This window comes from Anolis carolinensis, unplaced genomic scaffold (genome assembly GCF_035594765.1).
Source record: "Anolis carolinensis isolate JA03-04 unplaced genomic scaffold, rAnoCar3.1.pri scaffold_24, whole genome shotgun sequence".
NCBI classification, from domain to species: Eukaryota; Metazoa; Chordata; class Lepidosauria; order Squamata; family Dactyloidae; genus Anolis; species Anolis carolinensis.
Window position 1 is genome coordinate 595054 of NW_026943833.1, and position 23013 is coordinate 618066.

The 23013-nt window shown below is 29.5% G+C and overlaps 1 protein-coding gene across 1 annotated transcript in view; it reads right to left on the bottom strand.

Moving 5' to 3' along the window:
* sez6l (seizure related 6 homolog like) overlaps positions 1–23013 on the bottom strand; it is a gene marked incomplete at its 3' end in the record, with an annotated part of 49897 nt that overhangs the window by 23674 nt on the left and 3210 nt on the right. The window contains 5 exon segments of the mRNA XM_062966571.1: positions 408–570; positions 7335–7520; positions 9385–9583; positions 11778–11911; positions 14835–15011. Coding sequence (XP_062822641.1) covers positions 408–570; positions 7335–7520; positions 9385–9583; positions 11778–11911; positions 14835–15011 — 859 coding nt within the window.

Sequence of the window (23013 nt, forward strand, 5' to 3'; positions counted from 1 at the left end):
GAGACCAAGTGGGCGGAGCTTAGCCTTCTAAGTGGCAGCAATTGGATAAAAGCAATTATTCCTCTCCCTCTAATTAGGACTTTATTTTTCTTTTCTTTTTGTTGTATCAACCTAGAGGCGTGGATGATGGGTTGTGATGTCAATTTTCGAGGTTGTGGGGTGTTTAGTTTTGTTGTTTTGTGCGTCGCCGTGATGCCATCACTCTTTTATATATATAGATTGTATCAAATATATTATCACATTACATTAAATATATTATTTCTATAAATACTAATTATTAAATAATTTTTACATTACTTTTTTAAAATATATATATTTACTATTAAATTTTATTAGATTTATTATTATATTATTATTACAACATTATTACAATAAATATATTACAATTTAATATTGCTATTATTTACCGCTGGCCGGTCCGTAGGGCCATTTTCTCGAAGTGGAGGTGCAGCTTCTGCCCTGATTTCGGGGCCACGACGCTCCACTCGCAGCTCACGTTGCTCGCCCACACGTGTGTTGGTGACAAGATCCGACCCACCGTCGCGTTTCGCACTCGCCCCCCACACGGAGCTGCAGAAACGAACAGGATAGATATAGATAGATATAAGCCTTTTGCACAAGCGTGTGCAAAAGTAAAATGACAGCATGAGTGTGCACTAAAGTGTCATCCTTGCACAAGTGAGTGAAAATATGAAAGCTTGGTAATGAACTCATTCGCACAAGTGAGCGTGAAACTCGTTTGAACAAGTGAGTGTGAAACCGATTCGCACGAGTGAGTGTGAAAACTGGATTTACACGAGTGTGAAACTCGTTTGAACAAGTGAGTGTGAAACCGATTCGCACGAGTGAGTGTGAAAACTGGATTTACACGAGTGTGAAACTCGTTTGAACTGCTGACTCCTAGTGTCATTTGCACAAGTGAGTGTGAAATCAATTTGCACAACTTAATACATAAATGGGTGTGAAGCTCATTTGCACAAGTGAGTGTGAAACTCGTTCACGCAAGTGAGTGTGAAACTCGTTTGAACAAGTGAGTATGAAACTGATTCGCACAAGTGAGTGTGAAAACTGGTTCATACGAGTGTGAAACCCGTTTGCACAAGTGAGTGTGAAACTCGTTCACACGAGTGTGAAAGTCATTTGTGCGGCTGAATACGGGTGTCATTTGCACAAGCGAGTGTGAAACCAAATTGCACGACGGGATAGGGAATTAACTCACTTTACAACTGGTTAAGGAACTCATTTACATGAGTGCGTGTGAAACTCATTTGCACGAGTGAGCATGGAACTCATTCGTACAAATAAGTTAAACTCGTTTGCACAAGTGAGTATGTTCGTACAAGGGAGTGGGAAACTCATTCACAAGTGAGTGTGAAACCCGTCCGCATGGGTGAGCGTGAAACTTGTCCACACGAGTGATTATGAAACTCATCCGCATGAGTGAGCATGAAACTCATTCTTACAAGTGAGCGTGAAACTCATTCACACGAGTGAGTGTGAAACTCATTCTTACAAGTGAGCGTGAAACTAATTTGCACAAGTGAGTAACTAAGTAACTACTAGTGTCATTTGCACAAGTGAGTGTGAAATCAATTTACACAACTTAATACATGAATGGGTGGGAAACTCATTTGCACAAGTGAGTGAGAAACCCATTTGCACGACTGGATAGGGAACTAACTCACTGCATGACTGGTTATGGAACTCATTGACACGAGTGAGTGTGAAACTCACTCACACAAGTGAGCGTGAAACCCGTCCACACGACTGAGCATGAAATTCATTTGCACAAGTGAGCGTGAAACTCATTCGCAAAAGTGAGCGTGAAACTCATTTGCACGAGTGTGAAACTCATTCGCACGAGTGAGCGTGAAACTCATTCTTACAAGTGAGTGTGAAACTCATTTCCACGAGTGTGAAACTCATTCGCACAAGTAAGTTAAACTCGTTCGCACAAGTGAGGATGAAACTCATTGACACGAGTGAGCGTGAAACTCATTCTTACAAGTAAGCGTGAAACTCTTTTGCATGAGTGTGAAACTCATTCTTACAAGTGAGCGTTAAACTCATTTCCACGAGTGTGAAACTCATTCTTACAAGTGAGCGTTAAACTCATTTCCACGAGTGTGAAACTCATTCACAGAAGTAAGTTAAACTCGTTCGCACAAGTGAGGATGAAACTCATTGACACGAGTGAGCGTGAAACTCATTCTTACAAGTGAGCGTGAAACTCATTTGCATGAGTGTGAAACTCATTCTTACAAGTGAGCGTGAAACTCATTTCCACGAGTGTGAAACTCATTCACAGAAGTAAGTTAAACTCATTCGCACAAGTGAGGATGAAACTCATTGACACGAGTGAGCGTGAAACTCATTCTTACAAGTGAGCATGAAACTCATTTACACGAGTGTGAAACTCATTCGCATGAGTGAGCGTGAAACTCATTCTTACAAGTGAGCATGAAACTCATTTGCACGAGTGTGAAACTCATTCGCACGAGTGAGCGTGAAACTCATTTCCACGAGTGTGAAACTCATTCGCATGAGTGAGCGTGAAACTCATTTACACGAGTGTGAAACTCATTCGCATGAGTGAGCGTGAAACTAATTTGCACGAGTGTGAAACTCATTCGCACGAGTGAGCGTGAAACTCATTTACACGAGTGTGAAACTCATTCGCATGAGTGAGCGTGAAACTCATTCTTACAAGTGAGCGTGAAACTCATTTCCACGAGTGTGAAACTCATTCTTACAAGTGAGCATGAAACTCATTTGCACGAGTGTGAAACTCATTCGCACGAGTGAGCGTGAAACTCATTCTTACAAGTGAGCGTGAAACTCATTTCCACGAGTGTGAAACTCATTCGCATGAGTGAGCGTGAAACTCATTCTTACAAGTGAGCATGAAACTCATTTCCACGAGTGTGAAACTCATTCGCATGAGTGAGCGTGAAACTCATTCTTACAAGTGAGCATGAAACTCATTTGCACGAGTGTGAAACTCATTCGCACGAGTGAGCGTGAAACTCATTCTTACAAGTGAGCGTGAAACTCATTTCCACGAGTGTGAAACTCATTCGCACAAGTAAGTTAAACTCGTTCGCACAAGTGAGGATGAAACTCATTGACACGAGTGAGCGTGAAACTCATTCTTACAAGTGAGCGTGAAACTCTTTTGCATGAGTGTGAAACTCATTCTTACAAGTGAGCGTGAAACTCATTTCCACGAGTGTGAAACTCATTCTTACAAGTGAGCGTTAAACTCATTTCCACGAGTGTGAAACTCATTCACAGAAGTAAGTTAAACTCGTTCGCACAAGTGAGGATGAAACTCATTGACACGAGTGAGCGTGAAACTCATTCTTACAAGTGAGCATGAAACTCTTTTGCATGAGTGTGAAACTCATTCTTACAAGTGAGCATGAAACTCATTTACACGAGTGTGAAACTCATTCTTACAAGTGAGCGTGAAACTCATTTCCACGAGTGTGAAACTCATTCGCATGAGTGAGCGTGAAACTCATTCTTACAAGTGAGCGTGAAACTCATTTACACGAGTGTGAAACTCATTCGCATGAGTGAGCGTGAAACTTGTCCACACGAGTGATTATGAAACTCATCCGCATGAGTGAGCATGAAACTCATTCTTACAAGTGAGCGTTAAACTCATTTCCACGAGTGTGAAACTCATTCTTACAAGTGAGCGTGAAACTCATTCTTACAAGTGAGCGTGAAACTCTTTTGCATGAGTGTGAAACTCATTCTTACAAGTGAGCGTTAAACTCATTCTTACAAGTGAGCATGAAACTCATTTACACGAGTGTGAAACTCATTCTTACAAGTGAGCGTTAAACTCATTTCCACGAGTGTGAAACTCATTCTTACAAGTGAGCGTGAAACTCTTTTGCATGAGTGTGAAACTCATTGACACGAGTGAGCGTGAAACTCATTCTTACAAGTGAGCGTGAAACTCTTTTGCATGAGTGTGAAACTCATTCTTACAAGTGAGCGTTAAACTCATTCTTACAAGTGAGCATGAAACTCATTCTTACAAGTGAGCATGAAACTCATTTGCACGAGTGTGAAACTCATTCGCACGAGTGAGCGTGAAACTCATTCTTACAAGTGAGCGTGAAACTCATTCTTACAAGTGAGCGTTAAACTCATTCTTACAAGTGAGCATGAAACTCATTCTTACAAGTGAGCATGAAACTCATTTGCACGAGTGTGAAACTCATTCGCACGAGTGAGCGTGAAACTCATTCTTACAAGTGAGCGTGAAACTCATTTCCACGAGTGTGAAACTCATTCGCATGAGTGAGCGTGAAACTCATTTCCACGAGTGTGAAACTCATTCTTACAAGTGAGCGTGAAACTCATTTACACGAGTGTGAAACTCATTCTTACAAGTGAGCATGAAACTCATTTCCACGAGTGTGAAACTCATTCTTACAAGTGAGCATGAAACTCATTTACACGAGTGTGAAACTCATTCTTACAAGTGAGCGTGAAACTCATTTACACGAGTGTGAAACTCATTCTTACAAGTGAGCGTGAAACTCATTTGCACGAGTGTGAAACTCATTCTTACAAGTGAGCATGAAACTCATTTCCACGAGTGTGAAACTCATTCTTACAAGTGAGCATGAAACTCATTTCCACGAGTGTGAAACTCATTCTTACAAGTGAGCGTGAAACTCATTTACACGAGTGTGAAACTCATTCTTACAAGTGAGCGTGAAACTCATTTGCACGAGTGTGAAACTCATTGACACGAGTGAGCGTGAAACTCATTCTTACAAGTGAGCATGAAACTCATTTCCACGAGTGTGAAACTCATTCTTACAAGTGAGCGTGAAACTCATTTCCACGAGTGTGAAACTCATTCTTACAAGTGAGCATGAAACTCATTTACACGAGTGTGAAACTCATTCTTACAAGTGAGCATGAAACTCATTTACACGAGTGTGAAACTCATTCTTACAAGTGAGCGTGAAACTCTTTTGCATGAGTGTGAAACTCATTCTTACAAGTGAGCGTGAAACTCATTTACACGAGTGTGAAACTCATTCTTACAAGTGAGCATGAAACTCATTTCCACGAGTGTGAAACTCATTCTTACAAGTGAGCGTGAAACTCATTTCCACGAGTGTGAAACTCATTCTTACAAGTGAGCGTGAAACTCTTTTGCATGAGTGTGAAACTCATTCTTACAAGTGAGCGTGAAACTCATTTACACGAGTGTGAAACTCATTCTTACAAGTGAGCATGAAACTCATTTCCACGAGTGTGAAACTCATTCTTACAAGTGAGCGTGAAACTCATTTCCACGAGTGTGAAACTCATTCTTACAAGTGAGCGTGAAACTCATTTACACGAGTGTGAAACTCATTCTTACAAGTGAGCATGAAACTCATTTACACGAGTGTGAAACTCATTCTTACAAGTGAGCGTGAAACTCTTTTGCATGAGTGTGAAACTCATTCTTACAAGTGAGCGTGAAACTCATTTACACGAGTGTGAAACTCATTCTTACAAGTGAGCATGAAACTCATTTCCACGAGTGTGAAACTCATTCTTACAAGTGAGCGTGAAACTCATTTCCACGAGTGTGAAACTCATTCTTACAAGTGAGCATGAAACTCATTTACACGAGTGTGAAACTCATTCTTACAAGTGAGCGTGAAACTCTTTTGCATGAGTGTGAAACTCATTCTTACAAGTGAGCGTTAAACTCATTCTTACAAGTGAGCATGAAACTCATTCTTACAAGTGAGCATGAAACTCATTTGCACGAGTGTGAAACTCATTCGCACGAGTGAGCGTGAAACTCATTCTTACAAGTGAGCATGAAACTCATTTGCACGAGTGTGAAACTCATTGACACGAGTGAGCGTGAAACTCATTCTTACAAGTGAGCGTTAAACTCATTTCCACGAGTGTGAAACTCATTCTTACAAGTGAGCGTGAAACTCATTTCCACGAGTGTGAAACTCATTCGCACAAGTAAGTTAAACTCGTTCGCACAAGTGAGGATGAAACTCATTGACACGAGTGAGCGTGAAACTCATTCTTACAAGTGAGCGTGAAACTCATTTCCACGAGTGTGAAACTCATTCTTACAAGTGAGCGTGAAACTCATTTCCACGAGTGTGAAACTCATTCGCACAAGTAAGTTAAACTCGTTCGCACAAGTGAGGATGAAACTCATTGACACGAGTGAGCGTGAAACTCATTCTTAGAAGTGAGCGTTAAACTCATTTCCACGAGTGTGAAACTCATTCTTACAAGTGAGCGTGAAACTCATTTCCACGAGTGTGAAACTCATTCGCACAAGTAAGTTAAACTCGTTCGCACAAGTGAGGATGAAACTCATTGACACGAGTGAGCGTGAAACTCATTCTTACAAGTGAGCGTTAAACTCATTTCCACGAGTGTGAAACTCATTCTTACAAGTGAGCGTGAAACTCATTTCCACGAGTGTGAAACTCATTCGCACAAGTAAGTTAAACTCGTTCGCACAAGTGAGGATGAAACTCATTGACACGAGTGAGCGTGAAACTCATTCTTACAAGTGAGCGTTAAACTCATTTCCACGAGTGTGAAACTCATTCTTACAAGTGAGCGTGAAACTCATTTCCACGAGTGTGAAACTCATTCGCACAAGTAAGTTAAACTCGTTCGCACAAGTGAGGATGAAACTCATTGACACGAGTGAGCGTGAAACTCATTCTTACAAGTGAGCGTTAAACTCATTTCCACGAGTGTGAAACTCATTCTTACAAGTGAGCGTGAAACTCATTTCCACGAGTGTGAAACTCATTCGCACAAGTAAGTTAAACTCGTTCGCACAAGTGAGGATGAAACTCATTGACACGAGTGAGCGTGAAACTCATTCTTACAAGTGAGCGTTAAACTCATTTCCACGAGTGTGAAACTCATTCTTACAAGTGAGCGTGAAACTCATTTCCACGAGTGTGAAACTCATTCGCACAAGTAAGTTAAACTCGTTCGCACAAGTGAGGATGAAACTCATTGACACGAGTGAGCGTGAAACTCATTCTTACAAGTGAGCCTGAAACTCATTTGCATGAGTGTGAAACTCATTCTTACAAGTGAGCATTAAACTCATTTCCACGAGTGTGAAACTCATTCACAGAAGTAAGTTAAACTCATTCGCACAAGTGAGGATGAAACTCATTGACACGAGTGAGCGTGAAACTAATTCTTACAAGTGAGTGTGAAACTCATTCACACAAGTAAGTGTGAAACTCACTTCCCCGACTCCTTTGCACGACTGCCCTTTGCACGGCCGGTTTGTGGCCCGTACTCACCGATGCAGAGGGGCGGAGGGGCGCTCCAGTGTGGGCGGGAGGCGTTGGTGCAGACGGCCAGGGCGGGCCCCTCGACCTCGTAGCCCAGGTGGCAGTGGAAGCGGGCCACTCCACCCGGGTGCAGGCCCAGCACCGTCACCTCCCCGTTCTCCGGCCGGCGGGGGAAGCCGCAGCTCAGCACAAACACTGCAACACAAGTGGACGCACAACTATTATTTTCACTATTATTTTCACTTATTTTTCTATCATATTTTTAACTTATATTTCACTACTATCACTTTTCCCCAAGGATTTTTTCACTATTATTTTCACTCTTATTTCTAACTTATTTTTCATTATTGTTTTCACTTATTTTTCAACAATATTTTTACTACTATTTTTCACTCCTATTCACTGTTATTTTCACTTATTTTTCACTAATGTTTTTTCACTACTATTTTTCACTTTTTTTCCATTGGTGTTTTCACTATTATTTTTCACTGTTATTTCCAAATTTATTTGATGCTTAGACCATAGGTCTTTCACATGCAAGACAAACAAACAAATACATGAAAGCCAGATTATTAAATACAATACACTATTATTTTTGCACGCATAATAACATTATAATCCTACCTTGGTAGTGGAGCTGGAAGGTGCCCATGGTGTCACTGTCATCCGGGAACGTATTTTTTCACTACTATTTTCACTCCTTTTCACTGTTGTTTTTCACCAAAAATTTCACTACTATTTTCACTGCTATTTTTACTTATTTTTCACAAGTATTTTTACTCTTTCACATATTTTTACTACTATTTATCACTTTTTTCCATTGGTGTTTTCACTATTATTTTTCACTGGTTTTCACCAATATTTTAACTACTATTTTCACTGCTTTTCACAGTTGTTTTTCACCAATATTTTCACTACTATTTTCTCTCCTTTTGACTGTTGTTTTTCACCAATATTTTCACTATTACTTTCACTCTTTTCACTGCTATTTTTACTTATTTTTTCACAAGTATTTTTACTCTTCCACATATTTTTACTACTATTTTTCACTTTTTCCCATTGGTGTTTTTCCCCACTGGTTTTTTCACTATTATTTTCACTACTACTTTCACTATTTTTCACTGTTATTTTTAATACTTACTTTTCACTATTTTCACTACTATGTTTCACTTTTTTTCAGTTTTTTTACACTATTTTCATTTATTTTCCAAAAATATTTTTCACTATAGTTTTCACTTATTTTTCAACAATATTTTTTCACTACTACGTTTCATTTTTTCCCATTGGTGTTTTCACTATTATTTTTCACCTTTTTTCCATTGTTGTTTTCACTATTATTTTTCACCTTTTTTCCATTGGTGTTTTCACTATTTTCCCCACTTTTTTTCACTATTATTTTCACTACTACTTTCACTATTTTTCACTGTTATTTTTAATACTTATTTTTCACTACTATGTTTCACTTTTTTTCACTGTTTTTTTACACTATTTTCATTTATTTTCCAAAAATATTTTTCACTATGATTTTTCACCGTTATTTTTCACTATAGTTTTCACTTATTTTTCAACAATATTTTTTCACTACTACGTTTCATTTTTTCCCATTGGTGTTTTCACTATTATTTTTCACCTTTTTCCATGGTTGTTTTCACTATTATTTTTCACCTTTTTCCATTGGTGTTTTCACTATTTTTCCCCACTGTTTTTTTCCCACTATTATTTTCACTACTACTTTCACTATTTTTCACTGTTATTTTTAATACTTATTTTTCACTACTATGTTTCACTTTTTTTCACTGTTTTTTACACTATTTTCATTTATTTTCCAAAAATATTTTTCACTATGATTTTTCACCGTTATTTTTCACTATAGTTTTCACTTATTTTTCAACAATATTTTTTCACTACTACGCTTCATTTTTTCCCATTGGTGTTTTCACTCCTTTATTTTTCACCTTTTTTCCATTGGTGTTTTCACTATTATTTTTTCACTTTTATTTTTCAACTATTATTTTTTCACGGTTATTTTCTCACGTATCCTATACTATTATAATATTACCTTGGTAGTGGAGCTGGAAGGTGCCCATGGCGTCGTCCGGGAAGGTCCGGAAGAAGACGGAGATGGAGTTGGTCAAGCTGCGGATGACCTGGCCTTCGACCAAGAGGCTCTGGTTGGCCAGCACGGCCCAGCGGTCAGCGGCCGGAGCCCAGCCACCAATGGACAGCACCTCCCCCTCCGACAGGTTCACGCTCTTCACCTGGGCAGATTGGTAATAATATTAGTAGAATATATAATAATAAAACATGACAAAAATATAATAATATATTTTGTATTAGTAATAATACGTAAGAATATAATAGCAAATATAGTAATAAAAATAAAATGATATAATACTAAATATAATTATATAATAATATGTTACCAATATAATACATAATATATAAAAATATAAAAAATAATAAATTATAATAGCAATAATATAATATATTAATAATATGATATATAATAATAATATTGAATACAACAATAAAATAAAATATTTAATTATTTTCCACTATTATTTTTACTTATTTTTCACTGTTATTTTTAATAATAGCCAATAATAATAATATAATAATATGATACATAATAATATAATAATAATATTGAATACAATAAAATAAAATAAAAATGCTAAAATATGATATATAATAATATAATAATAATATTCAATACAATAATAAAATAAAGTATTTAATTATTTTCCACTATTATTTTTACTTATTTTTCACTACTATTTTTCACCATTATTTTTAATAATAGCAAATAATAATATAATAATATGATACATAATAAAATAATATTGAATGCAATAATAAAATAAAATAAAAATGCTAAAATATGATATATAAAAATATAAAAATATTAAATACAATAATAAAATAAAGTATTTAATTATTTTCCACTATTATTTTTACTTATTTTTCACTATTTTTCACTATTATTTTTAACTTATTTTCACTGTTATTTTTAATAATAGAAAATAATAATAATATAATATATTAATAATATGATATATAATAATATAATAATAATATTGAATACGATAATAAAATAAAAATGCTAAAATATGATATATAATAATATAATAATATTGAATACAATAATAAAATAAAATGTTTAATTATTTTCCACTATTATTTTTACTTATTTTTCACTACTATTTTTCACTATTATTTTTAACTTATTTTCACTGTTATTTTTAATAATAGCAAATAATAATATAATATATTAATAATATGATATATAATAATAACATAATAATATTTAATAAAATAAAATAAAAATGCTAAAATATGATATATAATAATATAATAATATTGAATACAATAATAAAATAAAACATTTAATTATTTTCCACTATTATTTTTACTTATTTTTCACTACTATTTTTCACCATTATTTTTAACTTATTTTCACTGTTATTTTTAATAATAGAAAATAATAATAATATAATAATATACTAATATGATATATAATAATAATAATATTGAATACAATAATAAAATAAAATATTTAATTATTTTCCACTATTATTTTTACTTATTTTTCACTACTTTTTAATAATAGCAAATAATAATATAATAATATATTAATAATATGATATATAATAATAACATAATAATATTGAATAATAAAATAAAATAAAAATGCTAAAATATGATATATAATAATATAATAATATTGAATACAATAATAAAATAAAATGTTTAATTATTTTCCACTATTATTTTTACTTATTTTTCACTACTATTTTTCACTATTATTTTTAACTTATTTTCACTGTTATTTTTAATAATAGCAAATAATAATATAATAATATATTAATAATATGATACATAATAATATAATAACAATATTGAATACAATAATAAAATAAAATATTTAATTATTTTCCACTATTATTTTTACTATTATTTTATTTTATTATATATATATAATATATATTATTATATATATATAATAATATATTAATATAATAATAATATCAAATACAATAATAAAATAAAATGTTTATATATTATATATTATATATATAATATAATATAATATATTATATTATATATATAATATATATTATTATATATATATAATAATATATTAATATAATAATAATATCGAATACAATAATAAAATAAAATGTTTAATTATTTTCCACTATTATTTTTACTTATTTTTCACTATTATTTTTAACTTATTTTCACTGTTATTTTTAATAATAGCAAATAATAATATAATAATATATTAATAATATGATACATAATAATATAATAATTATATTGAATACAATAATAAAATAAAAATGCTAAAATGATAATATTAAAAATATAATATTAAATACAACAATATCATAAATAATAATAATAATAATGGAAAATAATAATAATAATAATAATAATAATAATCCTGACCTGGAGCTCGACCCCGTACCCGGTGTAGACGGTGACGTTGTAGGTACACTCTAGGAACTCGCCGCGGAGCAGCGGAGGATAATCCCCCGAGTCGATGAACCCTTCCGGGTCAAAGAAGTTGACCCCACAATGACCTGGGAGGAAGGAAAGGCAATCACCATAGAGTTGGTGATTCCTAGAAAGGCCTCGTGGCCGAGTCCTCCAACACGAAGGAGAATCCTATTATCTATTATTGAATTATTACACAATATAATAATAATGGACAATAATAAAGTATAATACCACTATATTACGATACCTATACTATTATTATTATTACTATAGTAAGATTTTTTTTATTTGAATACTATAATATTAAATAATTGGATTGTTATATTTATGATATTATTATATTAGGCTATATTATTATATTACAATTCGATTATTATGTTTATGATATTATATTATATTAGGTTATATTATATTATTATTACATTTGTTATGCTAATATAGTTTATATTTCATTATTATTATATTTTTATTTTATTAGTATATTATATATGTATTATAATTTTTATTATATTATTATTATATTTATTATGTTATTATTATTTTTTACTTTATTAGCATATTATATTTAATAATATTTATTATATTATATTTTTATTTTAGTCTATAAATTATTTTATTTTTATTACATTTATTGTATTATTATTATACTTTTATTTTATTATCATAATATATGCAATATTATATTTATTATATTTATTATATTATATTATTACATTTTTATTTTATTAGCATATTATATATATTATATCAATACTCATTATATTTATTACATTATTATATTCTTATTTTAGTATAATATTAGCACATTATATATAATATTTATTATATTATATTTATTATTTATTATATTACATTATATTTTTATTTTATTAGTCTATTATATATATTATATTACTATACCTATATTATTATTACTATAGTAAGATTTTTTTAACTTTAATACTATAAAATTAAACAATTGGATTATTATATTTATGATATTATATTATTATTACATTTGTTATGCTATAATAGTTTATATTTCATTATTATATTTTTATTTTATTAGTATATTATGTATATATTATAATTTTCAATATATTTATTACATTATATTATTACTTTAGTATATTATATATTTTATATAATATACTAAATATATATAAATAAATTATATATTATATTTTTATTTTAGTATATTTATATATTTATAATATATTATTATTAGTATTTATTATATTAGTAATATTATTATATAATTATATTATTATAATATTATTATATTATATTATATTATTATATTATTTATTATTATTACTATAGTAAGATTTTTTTAATTTTAATACTATAAAATTAAACAATTGGATTATTATATTTATGATATTATTATATTAAAATTGGATTATTATTATATTTATGATATTATATTATATATTATATTATTATTACATTTGTTATGCTATAATAGTTTATATTTCATTATTATATTTTTATTTTATTAGTATATTAGGTATATATTATAATTTTCAATATATTTATTACATTATATTATTATATTAAAATTGGATTATTATTATATTTATGATATTATATTATATATTATATTATTATTACATTTGTTATGCTATAATAGTTTATATTTCATTATTATATTTTTATTTTATTAGTATATTACGTATATATTATAATTTTCAATATATTTATTGCATTATATTATTACTTTAGTATATATATTTTATTATATTATTATATTTTTATTTTAGTATATTTATATATTTATTATTACATTATTATTAGTAGTATTTATTATATTAGTAATATTATTATATAATTATATTATTATTATAATATTATTATATTATTATTTATTAGCACATTATATATATAATATTATATTTATTATATTACATTATATTTTTATTTTATTAGACTATTATATATATTATACTATTTGTTATATTCATTATATTATGATATATTTTTATTTTATTAGTCTATTAAATTTGTTATATTTATTATATTATATTTATTATATTATTACTATTTTATTAGCCTATTATATATATTATACTTATATTATTTGTTATATTCATTATATTACGATATATTTTTATTTTATTAGTCTATTAAATTTGTTATATTTATTATATTTGTTATATTTATTATATTATTACTATTTTTTTAGCCTATTATATATTATACTTATATTATTATTATATTTTTATTTTATTAGCAAATATATATATTATAATATTTATTATATTATATTATTATATTAATTAATTATTTCATATTATTAGCACATTATATATATAATATTATATTTGTTATATTACATTATATTTTTATTTTATTAGACTATTATATATATTATATTATTTGTTATATTCATTACGATATATTTTTATTTTATTAGTCTATTAAATTTGTTATATTTATTATATTTGTTATATTTATTATATTATTACTATTTTATTAGCATATATATTATACTTATATTATTATTATATTTTTATTTTATTAGCAAATATATATATTATAATATTTATTATATTATATTATTATATTACATTTATTAATTATTTCATATTATTAGCACATTATATATATAATATTATATTTATTATATTACATTATATTTTTATTTTATTAGACTATTATATATTATACTATTTGTTATATTCATTATATTATGATATATTTTTATTTTATTAGTCTATTAAATTTGTTATATTTTATATTTGTTATATTTATTATATTATTACTATTTTATTAGCCTATTATATATATTATACTTATATTATTTGTTATATTCCTTATATTACGATATATTTTTATTTTATTAGTCTATTAAATTTGTTATATTTATTATATTTGTTATATTTATTATATTATTACTATTTTATTAGCCTATTATATATATTATATTATTATTATATTTTTGTTTTATTAGCAATATAATATTTATTATATTATATTATTATATTACATTTATTAATTATTTCATATTATCGTCTCTTGACTTACTTGGTGTTAATGTGGCCCCGCCCCCTTCTTCCCCAGGCCCCGCCCCTTCTTCCTTAGGCCCCGCCCCTTCCGTCTGAGGAGGCGGAGAGATCTGGAGCAGCCAGGGGCGTGTCACTTCCTGTCCCGCCTCCTCCGTTTGATTGGCGGGGGGAAGTTCCTCCAAGAAATAGGCCTCTCCTGGAAGGAAGAAAAAGCAGAATAATTAATAATAATAATAAATATTTAATAATAATATATATTTAATAATAATAATAATAATAATAGATGACCTTTAGGATAGTAAACAATAGAATAATTAATTAATAATAATTTATTAAATAATAGTAATAATTTTATTATTATTATCTACAAAATTAAATACAATAATTTAATAATATACAACAATAAATTTTAGTAATAACATAATAATATACTAATATAATTTTATAATAATTTAATAATATACAATAATTCATTTAATAATGACATAACAATATAATAATATAATTTTATAATAATATACAATAATACATTTAATAATAATATGATAATACAATTTAATACAATAATTTAATAATATATAATAACACATTTAATAATAATATGATAATACAATTTAATATAATAATTTAATAATATATAATAACACATTTAATAATAATATGATAATACAATTTAATATAATAATTTAATAATATATAATAACACATTTAATAATACCATAACACTATAATATAATTTAATATAATAATTTAATAATATACAATAACACATTTAATAACAATAATATAATAATATAATTCAATAACAATATTATAATGATAATACAAGAATATATAATAAACTATATTTAAAAATATAATAATAATACTATAATTGGATATATAGTATAATTAATATAATAATTTAATAATAAACAATAATACATTTAATAATAACATCACAATAATATAATTTAATATACAACCATACATTTAATAATAACATAACAATAATATAATTCAATAACAATAATATAATAATACAAGAATATATAATAAACTATATTTAAAAATATAATAATAATACTATAATAATTGGATATATAATATATTTAATAATTTAATATAATAATTTAATAATATACAATAATACATTTAATAATAATATAACAATGATATAATAATATAATTCAATAACAATAATAATATAATAATACAAGAATATATAATAAACTATATTTAAAAATATACTATAAATTGGATATATATTTAATAATTTAAAAATATACATTTAATAATAAGATAACATATAATAATTCAATAATTTATAATAAACTATGTTTAAAAATGTAACAAAACTATAATAATGGGATGATATGTATTATTAATATATTTAATAATTTAATGTAATAATTTAATAATATACCATACATTTATTTATGTGTATATATATATGTATATATGTATGTGTGTGTATATATATATATATATATATATATATATATATATAAAACAATATATATTAATATATATTAATATAATATATATATATAATATAGCAATGCATAATTATATAATACAATAATATAATTTGATAATAAACTATATTTAAAAATATAACAATTTGTATAATACTATAATAATATAAATATATTTAATAATTTAATATAAAAATTTAATAATATACCATACATTTTATATATATATATATATATATGTATGTATTAATATAATATAGATAATATAGCAATGCATAATTATATAATACAATAATATAATTTGATAATAAACTATATTTAAAAATATAACAATTTGTATAATACTATAATAATATAAATATATTTAATAATTTAATATAAAAATTTAATAATATACCATACATTTTATATATATATATATATATATATGTATTAATATAATATAGATAATATAGCAATGCATAATTATATAATACAATAATATAATTTGATAATAAACTATATTTAAAAATATAACAATTTGTATAATACTATAATAATATAAATATATTTAATAATTTAATATAATAATTTAATAATATACCATACATTTTATTTATATATATTTTATATATATATATATATATATATATATATATATATATATATATATATATATATAATATAGCAATGCATAATTATATAATACAATAATATAATTTGATAATAAACTATATTTAAAAATAGAACAATTGTATAATACTATAATATTATAAATATATCTAGTAATTTAATATAATAATTTAATAGTATACAGTAATATACTTAATAATAATATAACAATAATATAGTAATATTATAATTCCATCACTCCTACTGCCTTGTTATTCGCAATGCTTCTTAAGGCCCATTAAACCTTCACTCCCTTCCAGAGGCCACTGAGACCCCCACGAATGACGGACCGGGACCAAACTTGGCACACAGAAATCACATGACCCACTTTACGTCCTAGTGAAGTTTGGGAGAGAACAGACCATGGATGATGGGATTTGCAGTACCTTCACTCACTTTCAGAGACCACTGTGACCCTCATGAATGATGGACCAGGACCAAACTTGGTACACTTAACCTGCATGACCCACTTTACGTCCTAGTGAAGTTTGGTGGAAAATGGACCACGGATGATGGGATTTGCAGTACCTTCATCCACTTCCAGAGATCACTGTGACCCCCACGAATTATGGACCGGGACCAAACTTGGTACACTTAACCTGCATGACCCACTTTACGTCCTAGTGAAGTTTGGTGGAAAATGGACCACGGATGATGGGATTTGCAGTACCTTCATCCACTTCCAGAGATCACTGTGACCCCCACGAATTATGGACCGGGACCAAACTTGGTACACTTAACCTGCATGACCCACTTTACGTCCTGGTGAAGTTTGGTGGAAAATGGACCACGGATGATGGGATTTGCAGTACCTTCATCCACTTCCAGAGATCACTGTGACCCCCAAGAATGACGGATCGGGACCAAACTTGGCACACTGAGTCCCCATGATCCACTATACATCCTGGTGAGGTTTTATGAAAATGGACCATGGATGATGGGATTTGTAGTACCTTCACTCACTTCCAGAGACCACTGTGACCCCCATGAATGATGGACCAGGACCAAACTTGGCACAGACACCCCATGACCCACTTTACATCCTGGTGAAGTTTGGTGGAAAATGGACCATGGATGATGGGATTTGCAGTACCTTCATCCACTTCCAGAGATCACTGTGACCCCCAAGAATGACGGATCGGGACCAAACTTGGCACACTGAGTCCCCATGATCCACTATACATCCTGGTGAGGTTTTATGAAAATGGACCATGGATGATGGGATTTGTAGTACCTTCACTCACTTCCAGAGACCACTGTGACCCCCATGAATGATGGACCAGGACCAAACTTGGCACAGACACCCCATGACCCACTTTACATCCTGGTGAAGTTTGGTGGAAAATGGACCGCAGATGATGGGATTTGTAGTACCGTTACTCTCTTCCAGGGGGCACTGTGACCCCCACGAATGACGAACCAGGACCAAACTTGGTACAGTTAACCCGCATGACCCACTTTACGTCCTGGTGAAGTTTGGGAGAGAACAGACCATGGATGATGGGATTTGCAGTACCTTCACTCACTTTCAGAGACCACTGTGACCCTCATGAATGATGGACCAGGACCAAACTTGGTACACTTAACCTGCATGACCCACTCTACGTCCTGGTGAAGTTTGGTGGAAAATGGACCACGGATGATGGGATTTGCAGTACCTTCATCCACTTCCAGAGATCACTGTGACCCCCACGAATTATGGACCGGGACTAAACTTTGCACACAGACTCCCCATGACCCACTTTACATCCTGTTGAAGTTTGGTGGAAGATGGACCATGGATGATGGGATTTGTAGTACCTTCACTCACTTCCAGAGACCACTGTGACCCCCAAGAATGACGGATCGGGACCAAACTTGGCACACTGAGTCCCCATGATCCACTATACATCCTGGTGAGGTTTTATGAAAATGGACCATGGATGATGGGATTTGTAGTACCTTCACTCACTTCCAGAGACCACTGTGACCCCCAAGAATGACGGATCGGGACCAAACTTGGCACACTGAGTCCCCATGATCCACTATACATCCTGGTGAGGTTTTATGAAAATGGACCATGGATGATGGGATTTGTAGTACCTTCACTCACTTCCAGAGACCACTGTGACCCCCATGAATGATGGACCAGGACCAAACTTGGCACAGACACCCCATGACCCACTTTACATCCTGGTGAAGTTTGGTGGAAAATGGACCGCAGATGATGGGATTTGTAGTACCGTTACTCTCTTCCAGGGGGCACTGTGACCCTCATGAATGACGGACCAGGACCAAACTTGGCACACATAATCCCCATGACCCACTCTACGTCCTGGTGAAGTTTGGTGGAAAATGGACCACGGATGATGGGATTTGCAGTACCTTCACTCACTTCCAGGGACCACTGTGACCCCCACGAATGATGGACCGGGACTAAACTTTGCACACAGACTCCCCATGACCCACTTTACATCCTGTTGAAGTTTGGTGGAAGATGGACCATGGATGATGGGATTTGTAGTACCTTCACTCACTTCCAGAGACTACTGAGACCCCCATGAATGACGGACAGGGACCAAACTCGGCACACAGACTCAATGTGGCCAATTGTGAATACAGGCATGGTTTAGGGATGATTGACACAAGATTTTTGGGAGTTGTAGTTCGCCCACATCCTTGTGCATTTTCTAGTAGAGATATATATATATATATATATATATATATATATATATATATATATATTTCAAGGAAGCCTTCTGTCGGAAAATAAGGAAACTTTGCCAAAATAAATGAAGGTTGTGCTAATTATACACATATATTCCTTCCTTTTCCATTAGTTTGCATGACTCATCCGCAAGCTGTTCCCTGGAAGCCTTTTAAAGGGAAAGTCCTATATTATTATTATTATTATTATTATTATTATTATTATTATTGGACATTATTATTAAAACTCATGGGGAATAATACAAAAACCTATTGGATAATAATGCAAACTTATTGTAAAATAAGGCAAAAATATGGCAAACCTGTTGGTTAATAATGCAAAAATATTGCAAATATTATTATTAATAGACATTATTATTAAACTCATGGGGAATAATACAAAAACCTATTGGATAATAATGCAAACTTATTGTAAAATAAGGCAAAAATATGGCAAACCTGTTGGTTAATAATGCAAAAATATTGCAAATATTATTATTAATAGACATTATTATTAAACTCATGGGGAATAATACAAAAACCTATTGGATAATAATGCAAACTTATTGTAAAATAATGCAAATATATGGCAAACCTATTGGTTAATAATGCAAAAATATTGCAAAAAATATTGCAAAATAATGCAAAAATATAGCAAACCTATTGGAGAATAATATTAAAAAAATTGCAAACACACTGGAGATAAATGCAAAAATATTGCAAACCTATTGGTTAACAATGCAAAAATGTTGCAAACACATTGCAGAATAATACAAAAATACGGCATTGCAAAATAATGCAAAAATATTGCAAGGCTATGGCAGAATAATGCAGATATTGCAAACCTATTGGTTAATAATGCAAAAATGTTGCAAACATGTTGCAGAAATATTGCAAACACATATTATTGCAAAATATTGAAGGATGTTAAAATAACATAGCTAACAATATTGCAAAAATATTGCAAATGTATTGCAAAAATTAATGCAAACCTGTCACAAATAAATTGCAAATATAAATGCAAAAATGTTGCAAAAAATATTCAAAAACATTGCAAACGTGTTGCAAAAATTAATGCAAACGTGTTGCAAAAAACTGCAGAATTAATGCAAACGTGTTGCAAAAAATATTCAAAAACATTGCAAACATGTTGCAAAGATTAATGCAAACATGTTGCAAAAATTTTGCAGAATTAATGCAAACCTGTTGCAAAAATATCACAAAATTAATGCAAATCTGTTGCAAAAAATTGCAGAATTAATGCAAACCTGTTGCAAAAAATCTTCAAAAACATTGCAAACATGTTGCAAAAATAATGCAAACCTGTTGCAAAATATTGCAAATGAATGCAAACACATTGCAAAAAATCTTCCGAAATATTGCAAAAGTATTGCAAAAATTAATGCAAAAAATATTGCAAAATTAATGCAAACATGTTGCAAAAAATCTTCCGAAATATTGCAAAAGTGTTGCAAAAATAAATGCAAACTTATTGCAAAACATATTGCAAAATGAATGCAAACAAGCTGCAAAAAATCTTGCAAAAATGAATGCAAACCGGTTGCAAAAAATCTTCCGAAATATTGCAAAAGTATTGCAAAAATGGATGCAAAAATATTGCAAAATTAATGCAAACACGTTGCAAAAAATTTCAAAGTTAATGCAAACATGTTGCAAAAAATATTGCAAAATTAATGCAAACCTGTTGCAAAAAATCTTCCGAAATATTGCAAAAGTGTTGCAAAAATGAATGCAAAAATATTGCAAACATGTTGCAAAAAATTGCAAAGTTAAGGCAAACAAGTTGCAAAAAATATTGCAAAAATTAATGCAAACATGTTGCAAAAATATTGCAAAGTTAATGCAAACCTGTTGCAAAAAATATTGCAAAATTAATGCAAACCTGTTGCAAAAAATCTTCCGAAATATTGCAAAAGTGTTGCAAAAATGAATGCAAAAATATTGCAAACATGTTGCAAAAAATTGCAAAGTTAATGCAAACAAGTTGCAAAAAATATTGCCAAAATATTGCAAAAATATTGCAAACATGTTGCAAAAAATTGCAAAGTTAATGCAAACAAGTTGCAAAAAATATTGCCAAAATATTGCAAATGAATGCAAAAGTTAATGCAAACAAGTTGCAAAAATAATGCAAACCTGTTGCAAAAATATTGCAAAATTAATGCAAACATGTTGCAAAAAAATTCAAAGTTAATGCAAACATGTTGCAAAAAATATTGCAAAATTAATGCAAACCTGTTGCAAAAAATCTTCCGAAATATTGCAAGTGTTGCAAAAATGAATGCAAAAATATTGCAAAATTAATGCAAAGCTGTTGAAAAAAATCTTCCAAAACATTGCAAAAGTATTGCAAAAATTAATGCAAACCTGTTGCAAAAAACTGCAAGTTAATGCAAACATGTTGCAAAAAATCGCAAAATTAATGCAAACAAGTTGCAAAAAATATTGCAAAATGAATGCAAACAATATTGCAAAAATAATGCAAACCTGTTGCAAAAAAATTGCAAAATTATGCAAACCTGTTGCAAAAAACCTTCCGAAATATTGCAAAAGTGTTGCAAAAATGAATGCAAAAATATTGAAAAATTAATGCAAAAAAAAAAATCTTCCAAAATATTGCAAACACATTGCAAATATATATATATATATATATATATATATATAGTGATGCTTTGTGATCTCTTTCTTTCTTTCTTTCTATTTTTTGCAAAGCCAGCCTTGCAAAAAAGGAACGAGCTTGTCAGAAGCGATCAGCCTCCGATCCGCATTCGGCAAAAAGGGCAAAAAGAAAAAGCCGATGATTTGCAAAAGGAAGTGACAGGAAGGAAGGAGGAAATCAGGACACGGGACGGAAATAGCTCCGGGCAAAAAAATAAAATTTAAAAATGCACGAGGCAAGGGAAGAAAGCGGGGGGGAAAAAATAATAATAATATAATATTGTTTTTATATAAAATAATATATTATTTTTATTTCTGTCACGCTGCAGCGCAAAAGGCCAATACGATCCTCACAATTTAAAAAAAATAATAATAAGGCAAGGAATAATGTAGTCCTATCCTAATTAATGATTGCAATTTGTTTCAAGCAACAATGATATTAATAATAATAATAATAAGGTATTATTTATTATGTAATAATAAAATAATAAAATAATAAATATAATTATATCATAGAATCATAATTCATTTTATTTTTATTATTAATTTATTATAGTATTTTATTTATAATACACTATATGTTATTACTGTTGTTTTAGTAATATTATTTTCTTATTATATTATTACATTATTAATCTCATTGTGTTATAATTATTATTGTTATTGTGTTCTGTGATGCTGCAGCGCAAAAGGCCAATACGATCCTCACATTAAAAAATTAAGGAA